The sequence below is a fragment of the Polypterus senegalus genome, chromosome 15, assembly GCF_016835505.1.
Source record: "Polypterus senegalus isolate Bchr_013 chromosome 15, ASM1683550v1, whole genome shotgun sequence".
NCBI classification, from domain to species: Eukaryota; Metazoa; Chordata; class Cladistia; order Polypteriformes; family Polypteridae; genus Polypterus; species Polypterus senegalus.
The window spans coordinates 58,392,123-58,419,936 of record NC_053168.1 but is presented as its reverse complement, the minus strand read 5'-3'; the positions used below and the strand labels follow the sequence as shown (position 1 = coordinate 58,419,936).

Sequence of the window (27,814 nt, the reverse complement as noted above, 5' to 3'; positions counted from 1 at the left end):
GGCAGCCAATTTGAGACAGTGGATAATTATGGGGCTAGAATGGACAGGGCCATGATGGGCATTAGCCAGGACATTGGGATAAACCCTACTCTTTACAAAAGATGCTTAAGGATCTTTAATGATGACAGAGAGTCAGGACCTCGGTTTTATGTCTCAGCCGAAGGATGGCACCATTTCTTCAGCACAGGTTCCCCGTTACTGAACTGAGGTATTGGGATTCCTAAACAGACCACAGGGTATGTGCCCCCTGTTGGCCTCACCAATACCTCTTCCAGCAGCAACCCAAGCTTTTCCTAGATGGTCCTCCATCCAAATGCAAGCTGGGCCTGAACATGCTTAGTGTCAGGTGGATGACCTGTACTGAAGCACACTTTCTACTTAAACTAATTATCAAAAAAGTCAAGTAATGTTTGCCTAAATACAGCAATGTAAACAGAAAATGTATATTTTTAGTAGTCAAGTTAAAAAACAAGTTGATTTAGCATAGAAAATAAAAAAAGCATCTTTGGAAAAGTCCTTTTTAAATTGTTTCAAGAAGCTTCTTTCTTTTACACAACAAAAGACAAATGGGCAAATAAATTTCAAAAAGTACAGGAGAGTAAAGATGATGAAAACCATACCACTGCCACATAGGTCTATATTTATTTAGAGATGTAAATATTAAAAAAATATGTATAAAAGACCATAATTTAGAAATGTTATAAATATATATTTATTTCCTTTATCAGTAAGCAACTAAAAACACAGTACAAAGCTTAATGTGTATTCCTCACTTTCAAAAAACACACAATGAAACGTAGTTTTTTTTCTCTATTTTCCATTTTAAAATGACTGCATATCATGCTTATACAATATTTTATGGTGCTCTTAAACTTTACGGTGAACAAAATGTTGTCCTCAGCTCTTTCACTCTTACACAACAAGCAGTTGGCCAGTTAAGGCTGAATTTCTGTCCTTTATAAGTGCCTTTGAAATGAAGCACATATTTTCTAATGATTCGTTTAGCTCTTCTGAGTCCTGAAAAAGACAAACAGAATTATTAATGTCCTACAGTATACAGTATCTAAAGGGCAAATTAAGTAATTGTTCTTTGAGAACACTGTGTCTTTAACAGTAAAAAAAATGATCAGAGCAGAGACTGCATCAACATAGAAGATTATTCATGTCCATCTGAATTAAACTGAAACCCTAATTTCTTCGTTGTCACGTTTTCACAATTGAAAATTTCTTTTGATTTGCTATTTATATTATGCATACTTGGTTATGTTTTTATTAGCAATTTAAGATAGCCTGGATTGCTTTTTATGGAGTCCACACACTATGCCAGCTACTCCGGAAAAAATTGCTGTATTTAAACAGGGTTTCTCAGCTTTCCAAAATCCAGCTGCAATTAATGTTTGTATATACGTAAGTTTTTTGTGATCAAATTTTTAAAGTGTGTATATACTGTAAGTTGTAATTAAAATTACACCTATGATTGTTGTGCTAAAGATAATAAATAGCACAAGCTCCAGGAAAACAGAATTTCCAAAGGATCAGGGGCCTCATGTATAAACGGTGCGTACGCACAGAAATGTTGCGTAAGAACTTTTCCACATTCAAATCGCGATGTATAAAACCTACACTTGGCGTAAAGCCACGCACTTTTCCACGGTACCTCATACCTTGTCGTACGCAAGTTCTCCGCTCGGTTTTGCAGACTGGCGGCACTCAGCGTCAAAGCAGTGCTACTGTTCCTGTGTGGTTACACCTTATTTTCCTGACACGGCTTTATAAATACACCGAAACTAACCGCATATTGTTTATTAGTGTAATGCTTCTGATTGTAATTAACTTGTAACAATATAATGGTCCAGGGAACAGCCATAGTATTCCAAATACCATAACTGCTTTGGCGTTGTTACTCTCACTTCTTCTTCTTTCAGCTCCTCCCGTTAGGAGTTGCCACAGCGGATCATCTTTTTCCATATTTCTCTCACTGCACCACTCGGAGTATTTATATCATTGTATCTGAGTCTGAATCACAGCAGCAGCTGATCGGAAAGGGAATTATCGGTATACAGCTTCAAGTACACGCTGTCTCAGCCACGGCAAAATGTTTTAAAGTCTTTCCTGTACGGACCTCACGGTTCAGAAACAGTTTCATCCCAAGAACTTTCAATGCATTCAATCAATTGCACCTTGTAGAACTGTTTGTACTTATAAGTACAATCACCCCACTGTAAACTTGCACTACAGTTATAATATCGCACAACCTGAGCCACTTTATAAAGCGCGTATTTACATATGATGACGATATCATTTTTAAGGTGAAATGCAGCAAAATATGTTTATTAAATTATACAGATAAAACTTTAACTTCATTTAAATAATCTATATTCGTCACTGGGAGTGTTGTTAAGGATAGAATAATTAAACATGTACTACGAAGATATTTCAATGTTCTTTAAACGTTTTGAAGAATCGGCGCTAAGCTTACAGATGGCTTGACGTCTATTACAGAGCTGATTGTATGGCGATCGGTTACTTGGGGAAAGAAAAGCACTGACTGCAGTGACGGCTACGCCAATATATATTGAATATAAAACAGAAAGAGAAAATAACAACACAGCTAAAAACGCAGCGACAAATTTCGGCAAAAGTTAAATGCTTGTGTCATGAGCACGAGGCGGCTATGCAGTGTCTGCAACGGACATGGCCATCCACTGTGCATAAGCTACCTTACTGACGGGCGGGCAAAGGAGCCACCGATTCTTCCTCTGCCCAGTGCCACCGCAAGCCTAGAGCCGCCCCTGAGTACTGCTGCAATAAATTATTTAATCGAAGTGAAACACATGTTTAATAACGTGCTTTAACTCCTATCATCATGAAAATTACATCACGTATACATCTCAGTATTTTAGTTATTCAGAGAGCTGTAATATCACAAATGTAATGGATTCTTTGTCCAGTTGGAGGAAGAGAGCTGGTTTAAGAAGCACATAGTGATTCACACACATAGAGCACATAGAAGATCAAATACAAAACAAAGCATTTAACGTGCTACTTTAATTACGATGTGATTTGAGAAACTGGTTAATTAAACGATTTTAAGATGAAGTTTATGATGTTCTACTTTAATGACAAAATAAACTAGGCCTACGTGATTAAAATGGAAATGGCGAGATTGAAGTTGACATTTTGTGCTTTTTCCCCACTGTGTGCCTTTTTTCTCTGTACCCTAATAAGCTTTCATATGACACTCAGACAGTGGGCTTACAACTCGGCTTTTCACGGCGACTTTGATATGTGACTTCTTTTTTATTTCCGGCACTGTGCGATTTGTGAATGTGAGCATTCAAGTTTCTCCAACACGCTATGTCACTCGATCAACTTCCTTTTGATGATTATACCACGGTTTATTTGAACAAATAGTATGTTTTTCCTTTGCCTCCACTTGGTATTCACTGAAATTCTTATATTTTCCCCCGTGCTTTTCCCATTGTCTTTTCACAGAAGGCTGCGCTTAAGGGCGATTTATATTGATTTGCATATTCAAAGACGCGTAATTCTGGGAGGAGTTGGGGCGTTACATAAAGCGCGTGCACGAGCGTTAGTTTTCACGCTGATCGGGATTTATGTAGCGGAAGAACGTGGAAGTTGGAGTACGCACAGATTCCTGCATCTGGATTTTTCTGTGCGTAAGCACATTTCGGCTTTTGTGCTTACGCCATGTTATAGTGCGAGTTCTACGCATGGTGTTATACATGAGGCAACAGGAGATGAAACAAGTATAAAATATTATACAATTTGGTCAAAACCAGAAAACCAACCAGCCAAAATACCAAGGACCAGTACACAAAACAGAGATGTCAGTAAACTAGAAAATATTTGGAGCCCTAAATAATGGAAGAAACACTTTAGAATGCATGTGTTTTATTTTGAGTATCCAGTGGCTTAAACAGTACCGTAGTGATCAGGTCACATGTCATGTACTTAGGGACTGAATGTCCAGCAACTATTGGATGGCAGCAAGATGGCACTGACAACAATAATAATGGTGCCTGTGCATGGTCCAACTTAATTAGCAAAATGGTAGCATGGTGATATAATCAAAATACATCATAGCCAAAATTGAAATAAAAATACGAAATAATGACAGTCGCTCACACCATCACAAAAAAGAGAAACCAATTAATTTATAATGCATATTTTAGGAAAGTGTGGGCAAACTGGCATACCATGACCAAAATTCTACATTGGGAAAATTAAAATGTTAAACTGTTCACAGGCAGTGACCTGGTCAGCATCCAAACACAGGTCTTTTTGAGCTACAGGGAGGCAGTGTTCATAAATCAAAAACTACAGCATATTGGACATTTTGGAAAATGTATAAAGTGGGTTTGAAATAAAATACTATAAAGCCCGCTGAAAATATAAAAAAAGAAACTATAGATATTTCCATCATTTATTAATTATGTGCAAAACGAACCAATAAATTGGATTATACTGTATACACCACCTTTAACTGAGTACACATAATGCTTTGCAATGTAAAAAAGTAACACAATTCAAAATCATAATAGAAGAAAATAAAATTCAAGATTAACCACATGGAAACAAAAATGGGCAGAAACCTAATGAAGTAATAATGAACTGGTAACACACAAACAAAAGCAGTAAGTTGAAAGTATGACAATTGTTGATAAATAGCACAGTGGAGTTAAGTATTGTTGCATTAGAAATGAGGGTCTCAAGGTTAAAACAGAAAATTAGAAAACACTTTTGTGAATATTAGTTTTAAAAAAATGTACCTACTTCTCATTTCATACAGGATTTTCTCTTTTTCTGCCTTTTAGTTTTCAAAAATATTTTTCACACCTGATTGTTGCTGGCAAAGTTATGTTCTCTAACATATGTAGTTTGGTCTTGCACTGGGTATGGTGAAATTCACTTAATATTTATGAGATTCTGCCATTTTAAATGAAGGCTATCTGAGCACTTTAACTTATTACCTGTCTCCCTTTGCAGCAACCTTTTTACTCCGGAATCTAATTTCCAGAAGGAAATTTTGTAAATGCTATGGTTATTGTTGCTTTTGAAAATTATTTGAGTGCTTATGGTATACATTTTACATGCATGTGCTTTGCATTATAAAAATAAACTACATAAAAAAATTACCATTTGGCAAAAAATGTACCATTTTTCCTGGATAGCAGTGGACTTTGATTTTCATCACCACTGTTGCAGTGATTTAGTTCCCGGACAAATCAACTTTAACTCTCCTAATGGTGAGTTCAATGATTTCACATCTCCCTTTGTATATTTGTGTTTTATCCTAACAATGCCATGCATTAGCCTTGGTACAGTAAGTCTTTTGTTAGCTAAATATTAAGATAACAATGCATCAACAGCATTATTGTAGTAGCCTTATTAGCTGTATGCAGTGAGTGGCTAAGGATTAATTTTCAGTGCTGTGTTGTAAGTGTGAGTCTACATATGTGCAGGTGCTACCTAAAACATATATGACACATATCCCCTCCAATTGCCTTTGTCTTGTTGTGCAACAAATCTAATCTACAGTGTTATTGAACCTCTGGGTAAGTTCTGTTTGTTGTAGTCTGTTGTGTATGCACTCTCTGGCACATTTATTCTGAATTGAAAATATTGTGGATGTTGCCCCATGTAAACATTAATCCTAGCTTACAGTAAGATTGTTTCGCAGAATCTAGACAAATGAATTATCATAGAATACCCAGTCAAACACACCACTGTCCACACTGCTACTCCCACTAGAAACTCCATTTCACCTAACCGGCATGTCATTGAGGATGCTGGAGAACAATTCATTCTTATTTAGGGAAAACATTAAAAATAAAATACAATAAAAAATAAATACTTTATAACCATTGGATTCTTTGACCATCAAAACCCCAGAAAATATACTCTGATCATTTTAAATGTTGAAGGAACACTTAGAAAAAATTTAAATCAAAAGCTTGATCACAAAACTTATCCTTTAATGTAAGCTACTTTCATTATGAAACAGGTAACCTTCAGACAAAAAAATGAAAATTAGAAATATGGCTGTCTGAAAAGTGTCACTAGATAAATAGAGTTTTTAGCAAAAGTTAAATCATTATAATGAAAACTGACCTCAAAGAACAATGCTTTGTCATGTAAAATATATCTAAAAGAAGATGGGATAAACATGTAATAAGTATATAATTCATGGATAAAGTACTGCATTTATTAGGATATATGTATGTACAGTATGTATGTTAATAATGACATAATTTTAGTGCATTGGCGTTGAATATAGTTCTCCTTATTTAAAATGCATTTTCAGGCATTTTTTGTTTAACAGCTAAGCACAATACAGAATCTTTTCTTTCTAGTTTGGTCAGCTTAGTAATTAAAATAAGCAATACCAGTTGTCGTCTCGGTGCTGCTAAATGCTTTCATGAGGTTTTCTAACATTAATTTGTATTTATAGCCAGTGGGTGTTTGGCCAGCATTTCCACCAGCATTCTGCAAATAGACATGCATTTACACATAATGTGACACTATTTCAAAATACACCAAGTACTGTAACTGTTTATCAAGCATCACATTATCCCATCAAAATGAAAACTGTGGCCTATGCAGGTGTATAATGTTCTGAAACTGAATTTTCAAGATCACATTACACGATATTGAAAATTTCAAAACCACTAATGTGGATATTATCTGTATTCCATTAACAGCTTCATTCTCAACAGCAAATGGATAACTCGATAGTGAAACATATACTGTAAGACCAGATGTTGCCATTTTTGTATGCAGTCCTCTATGCATTTAGGTTTTGCCTATTAAAAATGTTAAAACCAAATATTTTTCAGCTGCATGGCCCATATTAAACTACATGTATGCCTATTCTGGCACGTCTTAAAATTTAGCTGCCATTTCATGGCCAATGACACCTGGCATTGTAAGTAACAAGATTAGTTGTAATAGCAAAACCTTAAACAATTATAATTATTTAATTGTATGCTTGTTTGTTAAGTATTATTACCTTTTAAAGTGAACATTTAGCTATTATTTCTTAATTTTATTCAACCATAACTCTGTGTTACAAATAATAAACAGCAATTTACCTAGGGATCACAGGGGTAGATTACTATATAGTGTTATGACTGGTTTCTTCCTTTTCTCTTTGTGTCAGCATTCTGAAATCTTTTTGGAGATAAAACACATTCCTTCTCGAGTTTTTACACTAGAAAGTTCTGATTAAATATAATTTGTGGAGTTAATCTTTGAAGATAAAAAGTTGTCATGTTTTCCTGTGACATCATTTTGTTTGTTTACTTTCGCCATCATCTTTAAGGATTTAGCATGCTTGACACTATGACAGCGCTCTCATGTTCTACTTGCGCCATCAATGCAAGAGTATTTAGATTGTCACACTAGATTCTTTGTTATCCAAGATCTGGATATGAATGGAAATAGTCAAGATATTTTTGTTTGTTGTTTTCTGGATTCTAAATCTTTGTTTGTTTAGAACTCTTTCTGTTTAGTGATTAGGACTGATGAAGCGTAAGTTATGCCTTTTTAGTATTTCACTCTGCCATGTTATTTTGACCACGTCTCTATCTCTGACACCTTCTTATAAAATCTACTCCTGTTTCTCTAAGATAAAACATATAGGTTGAGTATTTGGAATTACAAGAGAAACATTTGTAATCTTTAAGAAAGACTTTTAAGACAAAGGTTGAGTTGTTGTTCAGCAGGATGTGAGGCAACATAACATTAGGAAATAATTCTAAAGCTGAAAAAGGCCAAAAATAAAGGACTGAAAAAAGGACAACCAGTATACACTCTGAGAGGGTTCTGTGAGAATAATGCTTTCACAATGAAGAATGCCATATCCACTCAATCATCCACTATCAATCCCATTTGATCCAGCTGAGGTATTGGAGCCTATACCGAGATGTAATCAGTGAAGAATCTTGCCTGAAGGAGGAGCCTGAATTGCCTCGAAAGCTTGCATATTGTAATCTTTTTAGTGAGCCAATAAAAGGTGTCATTTTGCTTGACTTCTCACTACATTCATAATGGCCAACACGGTACAACACCCTAATACTGTTTTTTCTTGTAATGGTTTCATGCTGACGGCTATCTTATTTTGCATAAAATGAAGTTTGCAATGTTTATGGATTGTAAACGTCACTCTTGTACGAGACCCGAGTAAATTATGAATCAATAATGATATGCAGAAAGCTGCCCAAATAATTACTGCAATTTAATTTGATCTGAATATTATAGACAATGATGCAAATGAAGGACAAGCAGCACCATGATATATACTCAATTAAAGTACCATTGCTGAAATCGCCCCATACATCCATCATTTATTTGCTATTAAGCAAATGACAGAAATAAATCCTGGATTGACCACTAATCTATTTTAGCATGCAATATACAATTTAATCTAACATGCATGTCTTTGGAATGTAGGAAAGAAACTGCAGTACAACAACAAAAACAACATTTATTTATATGGCATATTTTCATACAAATGATGTAGCTCAAAGTGCTTTACATAATGAAAAAAGAGATAAAAAGACAAAATAAATAAGAAAATAGAATTAGGGAACACTAATTAACATAGAGTAAAAGTAAGGCCCAATGGACAGGGAGGACAGAAAAAACAAAAAGAAACTCTGAAGAAAAAAATAAAATCTGCAGGGATTCCTAGGCCATGAGACCACCATAAGACTAGGCATTCTACCGAACATAAATTACCTCAATCAGTCCTCTTTGTATTCAGGGTTCACATGGAAAAACATGCTGATGATGGTCATGTGGACTTCTGGCCTTTAATCCATCAATGTAAGGACATCATCACGGTGCTTTGATCAGGTGGTGGTAGTTAGACAGACAAGGTTAAAAAAGTGCAAACTCCTTACAGACAGTACCAGAGCTGGGAATCAAACCCTGAAGCAGTAGCACTAATAAGTGTGCCATTGTGTCAAACACTACTTGCAATCATATCATAAATATGTTCTTAGTAGGAATACAAGTGCAAACATTATCTATCTGTTTACATTATCAAATATTGAGAGCAAAATCTTTTACCCATAACAAACCTAAAAAGATACTTTGATTAGAAATTGGAAAGGGGAAGTCTGTCTCCAAGTAAAATCTAATAAAATGTTGCTTCCACGCAAAACATTTCCTTTGTGTCTTGTATTGTTTAGAAAATAAAGTTAGATGAACAGCCATTTATTGATTAAAGTAACACACTAACTTGAAAGCAACAAAAACTAACAGCTTTGAACAGGCTCCAAAATATGTTATTTGGGCACTGACTGAAATAACGTTTTGTTTACATTTGGCTCAAGTTGCAAAACATCAAAGGATAAAGATTTTCTGTTTTCTTTCAAAATGATATAGTGTTTCTTTCGCTAATTAAAAAAATTCAAGGACTGGTATAAATCCAATACATCTGTGAAAAGTCAACAGAAATGTACTGTTATTTGTACTTGTATGGGTTTAAATACATATTTTTCTGATCGAATAAGAAGAGTTTCTCTTTCTAAAACTGCAAAACATTACCTGCAGCACAGATACCAATATTACCTTTATGATAACTTAGGCAAATGAACTCACTGGTCATCTAACACAGTTCTCTTTCTGACAAATTGATTTATTCATTACTAAATCTCATGAAACAGCAGTAATCACTTTCTCAAAAAATACCTGCTGAAAGGGTTTCCTTCTGTCATGGTTCAGCTAATGCACTTCTCACTGCTCTCATGAGACAGAAACACTGGAAATTACTCAAAATGAAATGACAGATGAAGCAATAGAACAAGGTGGAGAAAACACGCCATGTGGCCGTACTGCTGTAACTGATGCTCCCTCACAATGCAGGCAATGTGCCTCATTCGGGACTCTGTGAGCAGCCACTCGTTTGACACAAAGTCAAACTAGCAGTACCCAACGATTCCCCGAAGAGACCCAGTACCGAAGGAGTCCAGTCTTTGTCTAAGGCACAGGAGAATGTCCATGTCTTGCAAACATAAAGCAAGACAGGAAGCACCAGGACTCTAAAGACTTGGGCCTTTGTCCTTTTACAAAGATATCGGGAGCGCCATACACCCCTTTCCAGTGACCTCATGACCCCCCATACTCTTAAGAATCCATCTACTGACTTCATAGCAGGAGTCATCAGAAACATGAATGTTGCTGCTGAGGTAAGTAAAGTTCTCGACAAGGCTGACACTTTCTCAGCAGACAGACACACTGCTGATGGCTGAACATAAGAGGTCATTAAAGGCCTGGATCTTGGCTTTTTTCCAGGACACTCTCAAGCCAAGACACTCAGACTCCTCGCTCAGTTTTTCAAGAGCCTCGATTAGAGCCTCCATTAACTCGGTAAAGATCATAGCACCGTCAACAAAGTCAAAATCAATGAATCTTTCTTCACCAACAGATGTCCCACAGCTGCTGGACCCCACAACCCTGCCCAAAACGAAGTCCATGCAAGCACTGAACAGATTAGGAGCAGGAACACACCCTCGACAAACCTCAGAATCAACTGGGAAAAATGCAGAGGTTCTGCCTCCACTCTGCACAGAACTCACAGCACCAGTATACAGGCCAGCCATGATAACCAGCAACTTTGGGGGGATTCCGTGAAGTCTCAGGATGTCCCACAGGGCAGCTCAATCAACTGACTTCTCATATCTAAGAAATGTACCTTTTATATTTACCAGGTTTTACTTCATTCAGGCCTCTGATTTACACAGTCACATTTGTGTCTTATTCACATTAAAATATAAGTGATCTTGAGCATGCTTACTTCAGGGTTATAATAGAAAAGTACGAATTAATCATAAAAGAAAAAGAAAACCTTTAGCCATGGTACTTCCTGGTCTAAACATGGCTCTACCAGAAGACAGTTGTCTGTTAAGTCATACTTACATTTTTACAAAATGCAAGTTATTAAGCTTGTTTATTAATGTTTTGGTAGATGTGACTATTTGTTCTTATGTGGTGATTTTAATATGCAAAGTGGATTTTCAGAACCTTGCTGCATTACTCTAACATTGAAATTACAGTTGAAAGATTCTTAGTTCAATTTTAATTGTTAAAAACAACTTACCTGTTCGTCCCCTCCATTTGTTGCAAGTCAGTCTATAACTGCTGAATTTTTCCTTGGAGTATTCACAGTTACAATTTACAGCAATTAATAAATTAAAATATGGTACATCATTAGAGGTGCACACACTTCTTTTTTTGTAAGAGGGCCACTGAACACATGTGCTCTTGTTTGACTATGAAGTTCAACTTAATTGTACAGTATGCAATGTTATTTTCTTCGATGTATACATTTGACTTGATTGTGTTTAATATTATTTTCTTCAAATAAAATTTAAAAAAAGAAATGGATAAACAAAATATCATTATATATGAAAAAGTAATGTATCACCAAAACTTAAAAAAAATCAAAATACTGATAAATCTAAAGAAACCAACAGCATGTATGGTGATGGTTGGCACAATGACACAATCCTTAGGTCTCTATTTTGCCTAAACACTACATGTGTTGACATGTATTGCATCCTCCAATATCCCAAAGATGTACATTTTAGCTTGATAAGTGACTCAAAATTGTCTCAGTATGAGTGAAGGTGAGTGTGCATGTTAGTATGCTCTGAGACAGAATGGCAGTTGACCCATGCTTGGTTTATGCCATATGACCAACTCTGCCAAGATAGGCTCTGTCTTACTGCAAACCTTTGGCTGTCACTGAGTGTGCTATTACCACAGCATTTATAAACTGTAATCTAATATGTACAGAAAAATGATTCATGAAAAATACTTTACTTTATATACACCAGAGAAATATAATGTCATACTTGGCAGGGGGTGAACAAATTCATTTCCCTTTGTAGATAACACATCCATTAAATAACTTTATTTTAAAAGTTAGTGCTGCAAGAAATGAGAGAAAAATGTAATGTTCAAGTGCGCATTATATGCACATTAGATTTAAAGATTACAAGAAGGTTCGCTTTGTAGAGAGTCTCATTTGAAAGAAAGTGACTGAAAATGTCCACTCACTAATAGAAGAAACAAGGGCATCAAGAGTTATAAACCAAATGTTCACTTTATAGTAGCACTGTGCAGACTGATGTTGTCCTTTTTAAGTATGTAATTGTACCAAGAAAACACTATTTGGGAGTATACCATTCAGTGTTCTTTTTTCAATGTATTGTTGAAATAGTGTGTTGGTCAAAAAGACCTGAGGCTTCTTGTCAAATATTCCTGGTTTCAATATGTCTCTATTAAGGGGTCTGAAAGAGGCTACTGCTTCAAAGAAAACACACACCTTCCTATGCTGACAGGACACCTTCTATCATTTTGATATTCTCTCTTACTTGTATGAGATTTATATCAGCTTTTACCATGCCCTGTTCTATTCTGAGAGTGCTTCTGCATCTGGAATATCTTTTTAGCCAGGTAAATCTTCTTACAAGAAAGGCAGGAAGATAGAATAATCAGCCAATCGTTAAATCTTATTTTGTATGGCTGAATTTACAAAATACACTTTGAGAAGGCTTTTTACAAAATTAACTAAGGTAGAGATTAAAGCAACATGATAAAGATCAAGATCATTCAATACATGATAAATTATAAGACAATAAAGTATGCAGGATCTTCAAAATAAAAATTAACATATAGTATAGATAATTAGACTGACTGTAAGAAATGACAGTGCAGTAAAAATATAATTAGTACTGCTGATACAAAAGATTCAAATTAGAGAATAATCATAGTTGTGGAAAATTGAATTGCAAGAGAGATAAGGTGAAATTATAAATCTGGCCTGAATGAAACCACTCATGGAGCTTCACAAACATGTCCACGTGAAAAATATTAAAAAGTTGGAGCCACGGAGATGAGTGAAGGCCAGCTTGACATTAAGAAACATGGTACTGATCAAAAACTAACCAGATTAACAAATAAGTAATTACAAAATATTCAATAGTAGTGAAATGTCAGTTTAATGATTAATTTCTCTTAATGACACAGCACCAGACAGTGACTGTAGTGGCTTAGGTTTCCACCGCTGTTTCACCTTATGGCCTCAAGCAAATCACTGAACCTACTTGCGATCCAAGAAATATCTGTAAATAGCGTTCTGAACTTGTATGTTGCCTTGGATAGATGTCATTCAAATAATAGTAATGATAGTTTTTTTTTAAATAATCAAACTAAAAGTAAAATATTTCAGAATTTTGTATCTTTCTTTTGGCTCCAACATCCATATGCAGTGCAGAAGATGGAAAGGTGGAAATGAGTGGCTTCTTTAGGACACAAATAGTAAGGGAGTGGGTAGGCTGTAGGGGGACTTTCCTAAGAAGTGTAGATGTAGAAGTGTAGTAATCATACAAAATGATTACTAGTATGTAAGCACCATCTCTTTATAAAATATTTCTCCCTGTGCTCTCTTGTTTATATTTTAATGATTATTATAAATCTTAACTGGCTTTCTAATTAAAATATTTATACATTAAGGTTGACAATAAAACAACCACATCTAATATATCCATCCATCCATCCATTTTCTAACCTGCTGAATCCGAATACAGGGTCACGGGGTCTGCCGGAGCCAATCCCAGCCAACACAGGGCACAAGGCAGGAACCAATCCTGGGCAGGGTGCCAACCCACCGCAGCATCTAATATATATATATATATATATATATATATATATATATATATATATGTATCTACATTTTACTTTGGCAACCCATTTAGTAGAAATAGTTTGATGTTATTAAAGTTAATGAAAAAATACAAAAACAAATAAAACAGTCCATAGCGGTTTCAGTTGACTTAGGATGTAGATGAAGTTCTTGATTCCTGAATGTGAATGTTTGACCAGATGACACAGAATACACAATGGGCAGTCGGAAAATCGAGAGTACACCTTATGAGAAGGATTTAGGAGTCACAGTGGACTCTAAGCTTTCGACTTACTGATAGTGCTCAGAACCCATTAAGAAATCTAATAGAATGTTAGGTTATATAGCACGATGTGTGGAGTACAAGTCCAAGGAGGTTATGCTCAACCTTTATAATGCACTGGTGAGACCTCATCTTGAGTATTGTGTGCAGTTTTGGGCTCCAGGCTACAAAAAGGACATGGCAGCACTAGAAAAGGTCCAGAGAAGAGCGACTAGGATGATTCCAGGACTACAGGGGTTGAATTATGAGGAAAGATTAAAAGAGCTGAGCCTATACAGTTTAAACAAAAGAAGATTAAGAGGTGACATGATTGAAGTGTTTAAAATTAGGAAGGGAATTAGTACAGTGCATCGAGACTGTTATTTTAAAATGAGTTCATCAAGAACACGGGGACACAGTTGGAAACTTGTTAAGGGTAAATTTCGAACAAACATTAGGAAGTTTTTCTGTACACAAAGAACCATAGACACTAGGAATAAGCTACCAAGTAGTGTGGTAGACAGTAAGACGTTTGGGACTTTCAAAACTCGACTCAATGTTTTTTTGGAAGAAATAAGTGGATAGGACTGGCGAGGTTTGTTGGGCTGAATGGCCTGTTCTCGTCTAGAGTGTTCTAATGTTCTAATATATATAAACAAAGGAGAGGAAAACAAAAAAAAACCTATGATGGCCATAGGAGAAAAATAAAACCTCTTGAGGGCAGAAGACAGGAATGAGCAAATCAAATAGTAGGTGTGATGGTAACAGTGTGCTTTGAGCAGGTGTGGGTGGCACAAAAAAGCAATGGATTAATGTCAGGTAATTATTAACACAACAAAGAGCTAAACTTGTGATTCAGAGCACTACATTATGATAATATTACTGGAAAGCCAGCTTAAAAAAAGCGTTTTAGCAGTGCTTTGAAATGTTCCACAGATTTAGCCTGACATATTTCTATTGGTAAATTATTCCAAAATTTAGGTGCATAAGAACAGAATGCTGCCTCACCTGTTCTTTTATATTTTGATCTTGGAATAATAACCAAACCAGAATTTGCAGATCTAAGATTACAATTTGGTACATAAGGAAACAGGAATTCTGAGATGTACGTAGGGGCAAGATTAAATAATTGTGCCATTTTTACCTTAAATGATGTGTATTTGATGTTTAAGTTTATATGTTTAAGTTTATCGAAATGGGTATTGTTTAGGGTCTGGGAATGGATTCATTCACTTTCCATTATTTCTAGTGGGGAAAACTGATTCAGACTTCGAACAATTCAGAGTTCAGTTATGAAGTACCACTGTATTTGACTTGTTAGTGCTTTTGTTCATACAAGAGAAATTTTAATTTCACTGAAGAGTTTCCTTCTCTGAGAAAACTGTCCATGTGTTTTGTGGGCCAGAACAGATTAAAACTTAATGGTCCTTCCAATTCCCCTCTCATTTATTTTTAAATATTTTTTTTTAACACAGATACTTCATGGTGCATATGCACAGATTTAAAAGGAAGCATGTTAGCTGGAAAGTTGGTGGTTTATTGGTTATCTGAATTTCATTATTAACTAATGTCAGATCAGGTGAGGTTGGGGACCATGCACTAGTACAGTGCATTGCCACATCCACCACACAACAAAACAGCTCAGGATCAAAGTTGGCAACCCCCAAGGCAAACATGGTGTCCAGTACCATTTCCCAGAAATGACCATCTGTATGCCGCAGCCAGGTGTTATGTGGGCGTCCCCTTGGCCTGGTCCAGCCGCCCAGGTCCTCAATAATGAGGATCCTGTGAGCTGGAATACCATCAAGGAATTGTGCCACATGGTCATAGTGCCGTAATTGACACTCCCTCACAATGCAGGTAATGTGCCTCATTCAGGACTCTGTTAGCAACCACTTGTTCGACACAAAGTTAAACTAGCAGTACCCAAGGATTCTTCAAAGGGACACAGTACCGTAGGAGTCCAGCCTTCACCTGAAGTCACTGGATAGCGTCCACATCTTGCAACCATTCAGAAAAACAGGAAGCACTAAGACTCTAAAGATTTGGACCTTCATCCTTTTGCAAAGATATTCGGAGTGCCACACACCCCTTTCCATTGACCTCATTACTCCTCCATGGTCTCCCAGTTCATCAACTGACTTCGTAGGAAGAGTCACCAGAGACATGAATGTCACTGCTGAGGTAAGTAAACCTCTAAAAAAAGGTCGACACTCTTCGTAGATAGACACACTGCTGATGGCTGTGCCCAAGATGTCATTAAAGGCCTTAATCTTGTCTTTAATCCAGGGCACTTGCAAGCCCAGACACTCAGACTCCTTGCTCTGTTACTCAACAGCCCCGATCAGAGCCGCCATTGACGCCACAAAAATCACAGCATTGTTGATCAGTGAATCTTTCCCCACCAAAAGATGCTCCACAGGTGCTGGACCCCATGATCATGCCCAACACCTAGTCCATGCAAGTATGGAACAGATTAGGAGCAACAATGCATCCCTGATGAACCCCAGAATCAACTGGGAAAAATACAGGTGTTCTGCCTTCACTCTGCACAGCACTCAGAGTATCAGTGTTCAGGCTGGCCATGATATCCAGACGACCTGCGAAGTCTAAGGATGTCCCACAGGGCAACTCAATCAACTGAACTGAATGGTTTAAGAAATTTGAAATGCTGTAAAGAAACTCTGCCAATACTCGCGTTTGCGCTTCATGACAACCTTCAGCGCCAGGATGCAGTCAATTGTAGACTTTTTAGGTGTAAAACCAGACTGCTCCTATTGAGGATAACCCCAGCAAGGACCTTGCCTGGTATCGAGAGCAGTGTTATCCCCCTGTATTTGACTCAATCCAGGCGATTACCCTTCCCTTTCCAGATAGGGACGACAAGTCCTGATTTCCAGCCAGTGGCTATGATGCCCATCTCCCAAACAGAAGCAAAGATTTCCTACAATTGAAGGAGGACAGCCTTACCACCAGCCTGGATAAGTTCACCCTGGATACCACAGATCCCTGCACCCTTCCCTACACTCAGCTGATTCACTACCTATGCAATCTTAGTGAGATTGGGTGGTTCACAACTAATTGGAGGATCAGTCTCAAGAACTGTGGACCTAGAGATGTCTAACATCCTAGCCAGAGGATCAGATTTAAAAAACAGTTGTTAAAAGCAGCTAGCTCAGAGGGGCAAAATTGCAACATCATCTGTAAGGACCGTTCTATCACATGCCCTGACTGCAACTCTCCGAGGAACAGATTCGAAAGTGCATAATGCTTCAGTTCTACTGTAACCATGACATGGGTCACTAGACCATAGATGGTGTTTCACTTACTCACAGATTCCTCTAACAAACACCTCCTTATCTGCCCTCAGAGCACTTTCAGCCGTCCTTCTCAGTTCCCGGTACAGACCAGAGTTGCCATCAAGCTGTGCGCTGTGACACCTCTCGATGATATCCAGGGTACATTGTAAGATGAAACCTCCTTATGGGAACACCAGCAACATGAACACAGCCCTCTGCAACGTTCAGGGTCTTGTCATGGAAGGTTTCCCACATCACAATGGGGTTAGGAGCTGCACCCAAGTAGGCAAGTTCCTTACACAAACTGTGTGCAAACTCATTAGAAACAGCCTGATCCAGACTCATTTTCCTAGTAGGTGGTAGCCTACTGGATCTAAGCTGGATCTTCAGAGTAGCAACAAGTCTGCTCCCTGAGTATGATAGCGATCAGAGCGACAAGACCAATAAAGTGTACCCACTTACAGAGATTTGGCCAGTCCCAGGTCTACACACCTCCGGGGGTGCCATTACTGAAATGCAGAGTTTACAAAGCTACTCCAACAGAAGAGCAAGGTGATCATCACATATCTACCTGGATTGGCCATCTCAAACTGGGACCTGAGTCCTGACATGCAGTCGCCGATGCCTCAGCACTACACCAGTTCCGATCCCCAGTAGGCCTGACCCCATTGGCTCTCCAAAGGTTTTGACTCCTCTGGGGATGAGGTTCCAGAGGGCTTTCCCCAATCCCCTTCATAATGCAAGTAGCCTTCCTGTAGAGAGTTGCAACAGAGTTACTCCCGTGGAGAGCAGAAAGGAGTCATGTCTGCCGTCTTCAAACTGCATGAAGTTTTTACAGTGGCTGGAGTGCCAATTCTGCCACCAAACCCCAAGATTTCCCTGTAAGTTGAAGGACCGCTTGCAGGGCTGTATGCAGTTTAAAATCACACTCAGGATGTAATAACTAATTTCTGGCTAAGAAAACAGGCAACAATTAAAACTTAAATACAGCGCTAAAAAGTATAATAGGCAAATAAGAGTTCTGAATTGAAACATGCAAGATAACTAAAATTCAGCCCAAATAAACATATTGCTTTATTAGTAAATAAATGGCTTCTAATTAAGAAATTGGTTGAAGTGAAAACCTGTAGAAACTACAGACCTCTAGGACTTTAATTGAGGATCTCTGACCTACAATGTAACTAAAATTTGCATCTGTTGAATCAAAGTGCTAGCAAGGCATATACTTAAAATACCAAGTCTCATAACCAGCAAGGACTTAGTTCTAATCAGGAAACTAGCTGGAATGAAAAACTGTAGCCACTGTGGCCCTCCAGAAAGGTGATTGAAGACCCCTGTTCTAGGTAGTTTCATAGTAAGATATGCTGAGGTTTCATAGACTGGTTTGTCCAGTCATTTAAACTCACCCTTTTAGGTGGTATTGATTCTTTAGCATTTGACGCACTCATTATGCCTAGCATGCTCACTGAGGGCTGATGGAGTCATGTGTTTACATGTTAGATGTGGTTGTCATACGTTTCCAACAGAAAAACAAAACAGAAAAATGAAAAACTGTTTTTAATGCCTAGATGGTCACTATTTAATTTCAAGTATAAAGGCATTAAATGCAGGGAAGGAAAATATGAAGAGAAATTGCTTTGAAGACAACAGGGTCCATGCATTTCCTCTAACTAAAAAAGTATCTGATATCTGTGATATTCAACCAGTTTATGAGTAAAAACTAAATATCGACATAAAATCATACTAAAAAGTTATACAATTTTATTGAAATCTTCAGAAAGTAATAACATATTTAGGATGTTTTAAAACATTTTTCTTAAACATTTTAAAGGAGATTTGCTCCCATTTTGGTTGTGTGCCTATGTGTTCCCTGTGAAGGATAAAGGTTTGTCTTGGTCCTGTCATTGCTGCAGGCTCTGGGCTGCTGCAAGCCTGAAATGGAAAATGCCAGTATAGAAAATGAATACAAGCAAATGGAATGCAATTGTTCTAAGCAAAACATCAACAAATCGGTCTTTATTTTTATTCATTACCTTTAACAGTTTGCACTGTCACAAATTTATTACAAGGTATCAATGTTAGAGTAGATGAATATACCAAAATAATGAAAATTCAAAACAAGAGCAGTAAAAAATGAATGGTAGGAGCACATGAGAAGAAAAATGTGTCGTACCACAGCTTAAACAAACATAATTTCAGAATGTAATACAGAAACTCTGCATTTGAATGTTGAAACTAAAGGGAGCCTCAAAGAAATACAGTACATCAAAGTAGAGTTCCAAATGTGGTGTCATAATTTTCAATGAGCATATGATTAGACTATATAAAGTATGTCTTACTTGCATTCCTGTTATACCCAATTAGGTTTCTGGTATTATCAGAAAGCTTCTTCTTGAAAGACTGTTTTTAATTACTGTGTCTTTTGTAAATCCGTTTGTGAACTAGACAGTTGTCATGACAATAAAAACATAACACTATAGGAATTCTTCATCCAACATCAACTACTTATTATATCGTCTTGGCCTACAAATTAACACTCTGATAATACTAGTCCATATTATCTTTTCCAAATACAGAAAATGCTCAGAATAGACACACATACTGTATGATCAATGAATGTTGCCTGTAGGTCTACAATTTCACTAAGCATGGCAATAAAAGCCGATTTAAGAATACTTGAGAAAACAGTAGGAGTATGATGTTGAATTCATTTAATGTAAGTAAAAGATTCACTGTAATAAAATAAAACAGTAATAGTTTGTATTTAAAGGTGCTTAGTTTTAAACAGTACAGTGAAATACAATAAGTTTGTTTCAGCCACTCTGTAATTGTTCAGCTTTATTTTAAAAGTAAGTCTTTGTTCATTTGGCTAGTGGAGAAATTCCTCTGATACTGCTATTTAAGAGAATTAAAAATGTGAGATGTTGTCCTTTTCTATAAAAGGCAATCTTTCTGTCGTGCTTCTTGTTAAACTGCAGTTACTTGGCAGTCATCTGAAGCTCATTTGTGCCTAATTACTTTACCATTTATGCAAGCTCCTGACACTTACTAGGCACTTGTTATTTAACTGCCAAATCTTATTTCTTGTCCTCCTGTCTTTGGACTATTTCCATAGAGGTTTTAAGGTTGGTTATATAAAGATTTTCACCTCATTCCATTTTTCATGTTGTTGCTCAAATTATTAATTTGATGCTTGTATTACACCTGACTACATTATTACTTACTCCTGTTTTGGGTCAACTGAATACTGGCCTTCTGCCTTTTTGAAGATGCCTCAGTTTCCTTCAGCAGCCCATCTCAGCTTATTTATTTGCATTAAAATGCACAACTACTGCCTCTTGTCCATTACCTCAAAGGCAAAAATGAAAAGAAAAAGTGTTTATGTGTAAACAAAGCACTGCCACTCTTTATCAATAGGGCACTTTAACTTTATATTTTGCAGGCATTGTATATTGACAAGTCTAATTTATTGAGTAACAGCTAACAAACAAAGTGAACAGCCAAGACCTCTATAATACAGTCCTTACGAGTGAAAAACTTTCTGTCTGCTTGCTACACCATAGGTATAACAGCAGGTCATCCAGTTCTCTGAAATATGCCACAGCTGTCCAGAGCTAAAATTAAATGAGTATAGCATGTGAAATTTATTTTACAACATGACTACCACTTTCTCCACATAGTTTATTCTACAGTTTATAGTGGTGGGACTCGTTTCTTAATTTTTGATTGTCCCTTTGCGCTTTTATTAGTTTACATGTGAAATTTCAGTTTATTCTAAAAAGTGACTGCTCTGCAATGCAGTCACCTAATGCTTTCCAAACAAAACACCTAACTGAGTCCTGTCTAAAACATTTACTGGTCCAGAGAGGCATAGCTGTTTCTGAGCTGCCAGCAGCTTCTTATAATTAGCAGACCACCTGTATTCACTCTGTAAGCTTCTATGCACAGTTAAGCCAGAGACAGATTCAGTGACCACCTGAATGTCATCTCCCTTAACTTGTGCAGGAGATCATACTAAGCTTATAAATATTTTACTGATGCTCAAAGCATGGCACTTGCACCCTCCTAAACGCTGAACACCTCTGAGCCCCGTAAAGCTGACCCGCTTACACTCAATGGGGCTCTAATACTTTAATGCTGGGATTACTGCAGGTTTTCATTCAGTTAATTTCTTAACTTGTTACCAGTCCCTCAAGTTAACCAAAATATCTTTTGAAAAGATGTTTTTATTTCAGCACCCCCAAAGCCAATTAAGATAAGATGCAAAGACAGTAATCAGGTTTCTTATTAAAAAACAGGTTGGAATGAAATGCTGCAATCACCATGTGTTGCGACAACCAGGAGTTTAAATAAAAAGCCCTGAACACTAAACTTTAAACTGAGTGGCAGAGAATTAGGGACATTACAAAACTGCAGCAATGTTGAAATTTTAAAGGGAAATAATTTGCAATGACTTTAAGGGACATCACTAAATTAATAGTTGCTAACCATATCAGTCTTCACCAATGCACTCCAAATGAGAAGTGTCCTCTAAAATGAATTTTCTTTTCTATAACTATATACTGCTACAAAGTTATGGGTCACACGACATATGTATCACATGCCTAGACACACAAAATAGTGGTGCCAAAAAAACCAGGAAAACAAAATGACAGGAGCCCAAACAAACAAAAGCATACTATGGAAGCAATCAATGAAAAATAATCATATAAAATGGCACTGACAATGACATCAGGTTCATAACAAAAACAAGTGCCATTTTGAACAATGCTGCACCTCCTCTCTGCGACAAACTAACAGAGAACTTTCAGCCAACGACTTATTCAACAGAAGTGGGTTAAGAAACACTTCTTTATACCGACAGCAATATGCCTGCATAATGTCTCACTGGGACTGAAACTGCCAAGTCGGAAGTTTTTCTTCTCTTTTCTTCCTTTTTAGTCATTCTGGTGTGTTTTTACATATATTTATTTTCTGTAAAAAGCCAGATTTCATCCTGGGAACAAATAAAGTTATTTCTTTCTTTCTTTCTTTCTTTCTTTCACATCTGTTGTCATGTCTGACATTTACTGCACACCATCACTGGCTGTTGTTAACTTGTGTAGTGTGACCTGTGGAAAAGGTCACCATTTCTTACTGGAACTAATGCTCACTGGATTTTCCATGGATTCTGATGATGATGTAAACAATGATATGATCAAGACACCTTTTTATTGACAAACATCACCAGAACAGTAGACGTCACGTTGTTGGTGCCATCATCTTTGCCACCTGTTTTACAAATTGTCTTAGCAGAAAATGTAAAATACCATTTCTCAACAGGAAAACATCCAAATGTGCTTGGGTGTCATCACTAGACAAAGCTGAAGTGATATAGTTATTTTGCAACTAGCTATACTAGCTACAGCTCACCCTACTCCTTTATGGACCTCTGCCTCACTAGAAGTACAATCGTACAATACCTGGCTTGATGTAAGCAATTGTACAATTACATGCCATGAGGAATGACTCATCAACCATTGTGGTACTAATAATAAAAACTAAGCAGACATGTACAGTAGTCCTATTCTTTGCTATATTATTCAATTTCTCTGGCTTAGAAGTTATTTCTTGCTCACATTTTACCTGTTTTTTTATTTTCATTTTCAAACAAATTTGACATCTGCTCCTTGGTGCAACTATTTTTATGCATTTCATAATTAATTTGCATTTTACTCTACAATATCTAAATTTCTTTAGAAATGTGTGTAGATATAATAGATTTCTTCCAAGTTCTTTTTTTTCCTTAAGTTGCCCACTTTTTACAGTCATCCATTAAATTATTTTCAAAAATAAATCATAAAATAAAATTCTTTAGCTTAAATTTACTTTTAAGATTCACAGCTTTAACTTGTCCAGAAAAGTAAACTCAATTGAAATATTAATGGCACTTTAACTGACAAATTCTGCTGTTGATTTCCCCTCAAAGACATTTAAAAAAAATTCTTAAAATGTATATTCACTCAGCGTGAAATTGCACAATTTATGGTGTTTTAATAGCATCATAATTTTGTTCATGCCAGGATCCTGTAACTACAACTTTCAAACCTATCATTTGGCAGATCGTAATCATGGCAACAAAATATAAACTAATAACACAAGCTTTATCCAAAAAGGTAAAATTAGTTTGCTTTAAAGTTATAATTTCTACTATAAATTCAAGAGTGGGATGAGGTACATCGTAATGGACATTTTATAACTGTGATAAAATACATTTATCCGTATTCTAAAGTCTCTTTTTTAGTATAGGGTCAGGGTGCACCAGTAGGAATGTGTGAACATAAAAAAGAACAAGCTATGGATAGGGCATTTCTCTGCAGGTCACATTACTACACAAACTGCACTCACTTTCACCATGATAAATTAAAATTTCCAACCAATTGCCATAACAGTATATCTGTGGAGTGCTGCAAAAAAAAAAAATACCAACTCCATTCAAAGACATTTAAATTGGACATCAAATCATGCCAGCCAATGTGACTTCATAAAAAGAATTCTGAAATGCTCTACCTAAAAAATGAAAAGCCCATTATAACTAATGAAACTCTAATGCAAATGAATGGAGAATGTAAAGACTTCATACTTAAGCAATTCAAATAGAGTTATGAAAACAGAATTCATGAACTGTATATTAGCAATATTAGCTAATGTGGCGCAATATATTGTATACTCATTTTAAAGTAATTTTCTCTCATTTGGCATTACTTTTCATTTATTACTAGCTGTGTGACCCAGCCTCACCCAGGAAAAGACAATGGGCCTTTGTTAAAGTACCATCGGTTAATTGGTTGCATCAGAAGTATTATGTAACTAGTTAAGCACTTTTCTGTATATGATGTTTGTAGTTTGTTTTATCAATGATTAATGTTATTGGCAGGCAGTCTAGTGTTGTGGTTAAGGCTTTGGACACAGAACATCAAACCCTGATGTTGTGGGTTCAAATCTTGCTACTGGCATTGTGTGACCAAGAGTGATGTTGTGGGTTCAAATCCTGCTACTGGAATTGTGTGACCATAAGAATTTCACTTCAACTGCCTGTACTTCAACTGGAACTGGAAAAACAAAAGAAACGTCACCAATTTTATCTCAAATGTTGTGAGTCACCTTGGATGAAGGTGTCAGTCAAATAATACGTAGTATTATTGGAGCTACTTACTCTTGAAATACAATTGCATTAGATCAATTTCTGCTTTGAGTTGGCTTTTGTAGATTGTCATTGAAAAACATGTCTTTGTATCTTCTTTGATCTTCTCCCACCTTTCTCCTTTCATTACACACCTGATTGTACATGCCAAATGTGATTGCGTCTTTTGTTTTGCCTGTCCGGGGCACTACCACTTCTTGAGTCATCTGTCCACCCTAATGGATTAGTGGTGCTGTTGGCTTGACCCGTCAATTACTTAAGCACACAAAATGGCAAAACCAGTCTAAAAACTCAAAGTAGACCTGGCCCACAAACTCAAAAATCAGGTCTGCTGCCAGCACAAACAAAAAAAGGTCCATAAATTTCAAAATAGGAAAGGGAAACTATATATGTCCCTGCTGCAAAAAACAGAAGAGAACAACGTTCAAAAGCGAATGCAAATAGAAAAGGGCTATATAAATGCAAAGAATTATTATTAATTAATTATTATTATTAAATATAGAAATCCAATGCAGAACAAAACAAAATGAATCAAAAACAAGAAATAGGAGTTAATGCCTCAGTAAATGCTTGAGGCATCTTTGGCTTTAAATAGGCTACATACAGCCACAGTGACAACATCAGGGGCCTCCATCCCTTTCTGTTCAACATACAAAGAACTAGGAAAACAACTAATGGAATTAAAATAACAATAATTTGAAAGTCAAAACACATAATATGAAAAAAAATAACAGCACTTAACAAAAATTACCATAGATAAATAACCAAAAAATAAACTCCAAAAAATAACAATATACAAACTTCACAAAATAACTCACTTGAAACTAATTTTTGGCTTTGGTGGCTTCCTTTTTTGACTGACCTTTGGCTACTGACTAAACTCCTTTCCTTAATGAAGACTTGCATGACATATGTGTTAGGCTGATTGGTGATTCTACTTATAAATTGATGAATGAGTCTCTTAGTGGGGGTGTGTGTATGTGATTGAGCAGCTTTTAACCCTGTGATTTTTGGGTTGGGCAGCAGTAACCTGCAATTAAATCACTTAGGAATATCAGTTATGAGTTGGCTTTTAAAAGATAATGTAATGGAATTTGTTTGAAAATCCACCTCATCAGCATGCATCCAGTAGAAATAGCAGAGGACAATGTGTGGATGAAAAATGAAACATGACATTAGCATTTAATTTTATATAAACACTTATGGTCAATGTTATCCATGAGATACTGTTTAAGGTTGGGTTAATGCTTGATATTGCTGGGATAGGGGCTAGCTCAGCACAACTTAAGTAAACACATCAGAACAAAGAATAGATAATATGGACTACTTTGATATGTGGTTCAGAAACTAGACATTATGTTAAACTGGAGAGTGCATAGTCACGAGGTAAAACATTGAAATGTTTGCAGAAACTTGCTTCATTGAAAGCAAAATATCTGAAAAAGATGATATCACACACAAAGTAGGTGAAACACTTTAGAATGATCCAGGTGCATCTCAAATAATATTAGAGGGTCATTATCATGAGGGCATAGATACAATCAGGCTGGCTGTATAAAAGTTTTAATTCTATCACTTTATAAAGTAGATGGAAGCAAGTGTTCAAGGTAGAATAAACATAGGTCCCTGTCTAAACTCACATGTTTTGAAAAAATAAAGAAAATATTATTTACCATTTTTAAAGGATCACCTACTTTAATTTTGGATCTATTAAAACTTTATTTATAAGCTGTGACAATTTACATAAAGCATTTTATATATTTTGATTATTTTAAAGAAAAGCAATCCTTTAAAATAGACCCAACTATCAGCTAAATATATAAAGACACTTTAGTAAAACATGGTGCCTGGTTGTCTGTGTTATTTGATTGCTTTGTCATTTCTATTCAACATATTTTTTGAAAAGGCTCGGGTTTATTTAAATATGGATTAGCTTCATGCCTTTCTGCCTACTGCTTTTGTATATCTATGAATTACTTTATCTTCTTGGCAAGTCTAACCTGTGATCTGTTGATAATGAACAATTGTAATGCTTTCATTTACACAGTTGCATTCATTAATGTTTAATCAGTCAAGGTACAATGAAAAGGAACATTTAAAGCATCTAAACAAATTTCCGTTTTTGTTACAGTGAATAAAGAGGATTTTGGAATTTCATAAATTCAAAACAGGAAGCTAAATATTTTTAAGGTGTTTGTCTATGTCTTATGAGTTATTTTGAAAGAAAATTGATAATTATCATCATATTTAAATACAGAATGTCACAAAATAAAGCAAATGTTCTACAAAAAGACTAGAAATCGTATAAGATAAAAATACAATATAAAAAATAGAATAAAAGCACAAAATTACCTTCAAATAAACTTCATTTTAAATTTAAAGTAGTCTGCAAAAGAACTTTAAATTAAATATCAGTATGACTAAAGGAATAATAATGTAAGGTTAGGTTAAAACTGCAGACAGACAAAACAAGGTGGGCTTGCAACATTTAAATAATAGCCTTCAAGTGCACAATAAAACTTTTGAAAAATAAAAATGTGTACTATAAATTTAATGGCTCACATATGCCAGCAAAGCCCTGAACTAAATTTGAAGTATAACAACTAAACTGCTCATGATTTTTTCACATTCTATTCTAAGCTCTGTTAGGGTTCTTTACTACTCTGTTGTAATATGCTTTCAGCAGAATAACAACAAGTAGCTGTTTCCATGTTCAACATCTCAATATACAAAAGAATTGTATCTTTGAAATCACTACACCACTGCTTCCCAAACTCGATCCTGGGGACCCACTGTAGCTGCAGGCTTTTGTTCCAACCAAATTCATAATCAGTGACAACACCTGATAACATTGATCTCGTTTAATTAGCTGGTATTTTTTTAATCTTCTTCTACATTCAGAAAAGCACAACAACACGAGTTTTGCTATAGATTATAGTATTATATTTTGCCCTTTCTATGTGCAGTTTTCCCCCTTCGTTGTATCTTATTAATGACAATTAAAAAACGAGCAGAGCAGACACCCAGGCAAACAACACGGAATACTCAAAGGCTGTAACGACTTTAGCGTCAGACCCACTAATTAGTAAACAATGGATTAATTAAACAAATAGAACACCTGGAAAAGTAGAAAATGTTCCCAAAACACAGAGCTCTGGAAATAACAGTTACACTTAATTAGCCCAGGAGTCCAATTAAAAACAGAAGCTGGTTGGAGCAAAACCCTGCAGCCACAGTGGGTCCATGATTGGGAAGCACTGCACTACACTATGCACTGTAACTATGGTTAATTTTCATACATAAAATAAAAGTACAAAAATCTACTCTGAAGCTTCTGTACTTGTTGACCTGCT

The 27,814-nt window shown here is 36.1% G+C and overlaps 1 protein-coding gene across 1 annotated transcript in view; it reads right to left on the bottom strand.

Moving 5' to 3' along the window:
• Positions 1-696: 696 nt before the first annotated feature.
• LOC120515491 (D-ribitol-5-phosphate cytidylyltransferase-like) overlaps positions 697-27,814 on the bottom strand; it is a 98,804-nt gene continuing 71,686 nt past the window's right edge. Inside the window, exon 5 of the mRNA XM_039736552.1 lies at positions 697-1,017. Coding sequence (XP_039592486.1) covers positions 913-1,017 — 105 coding nt within the window. The 3' untranslated portion in view covers positions 697-912. The remainder of the gene's footprint in view (positions 1,018-27,814) is intronic.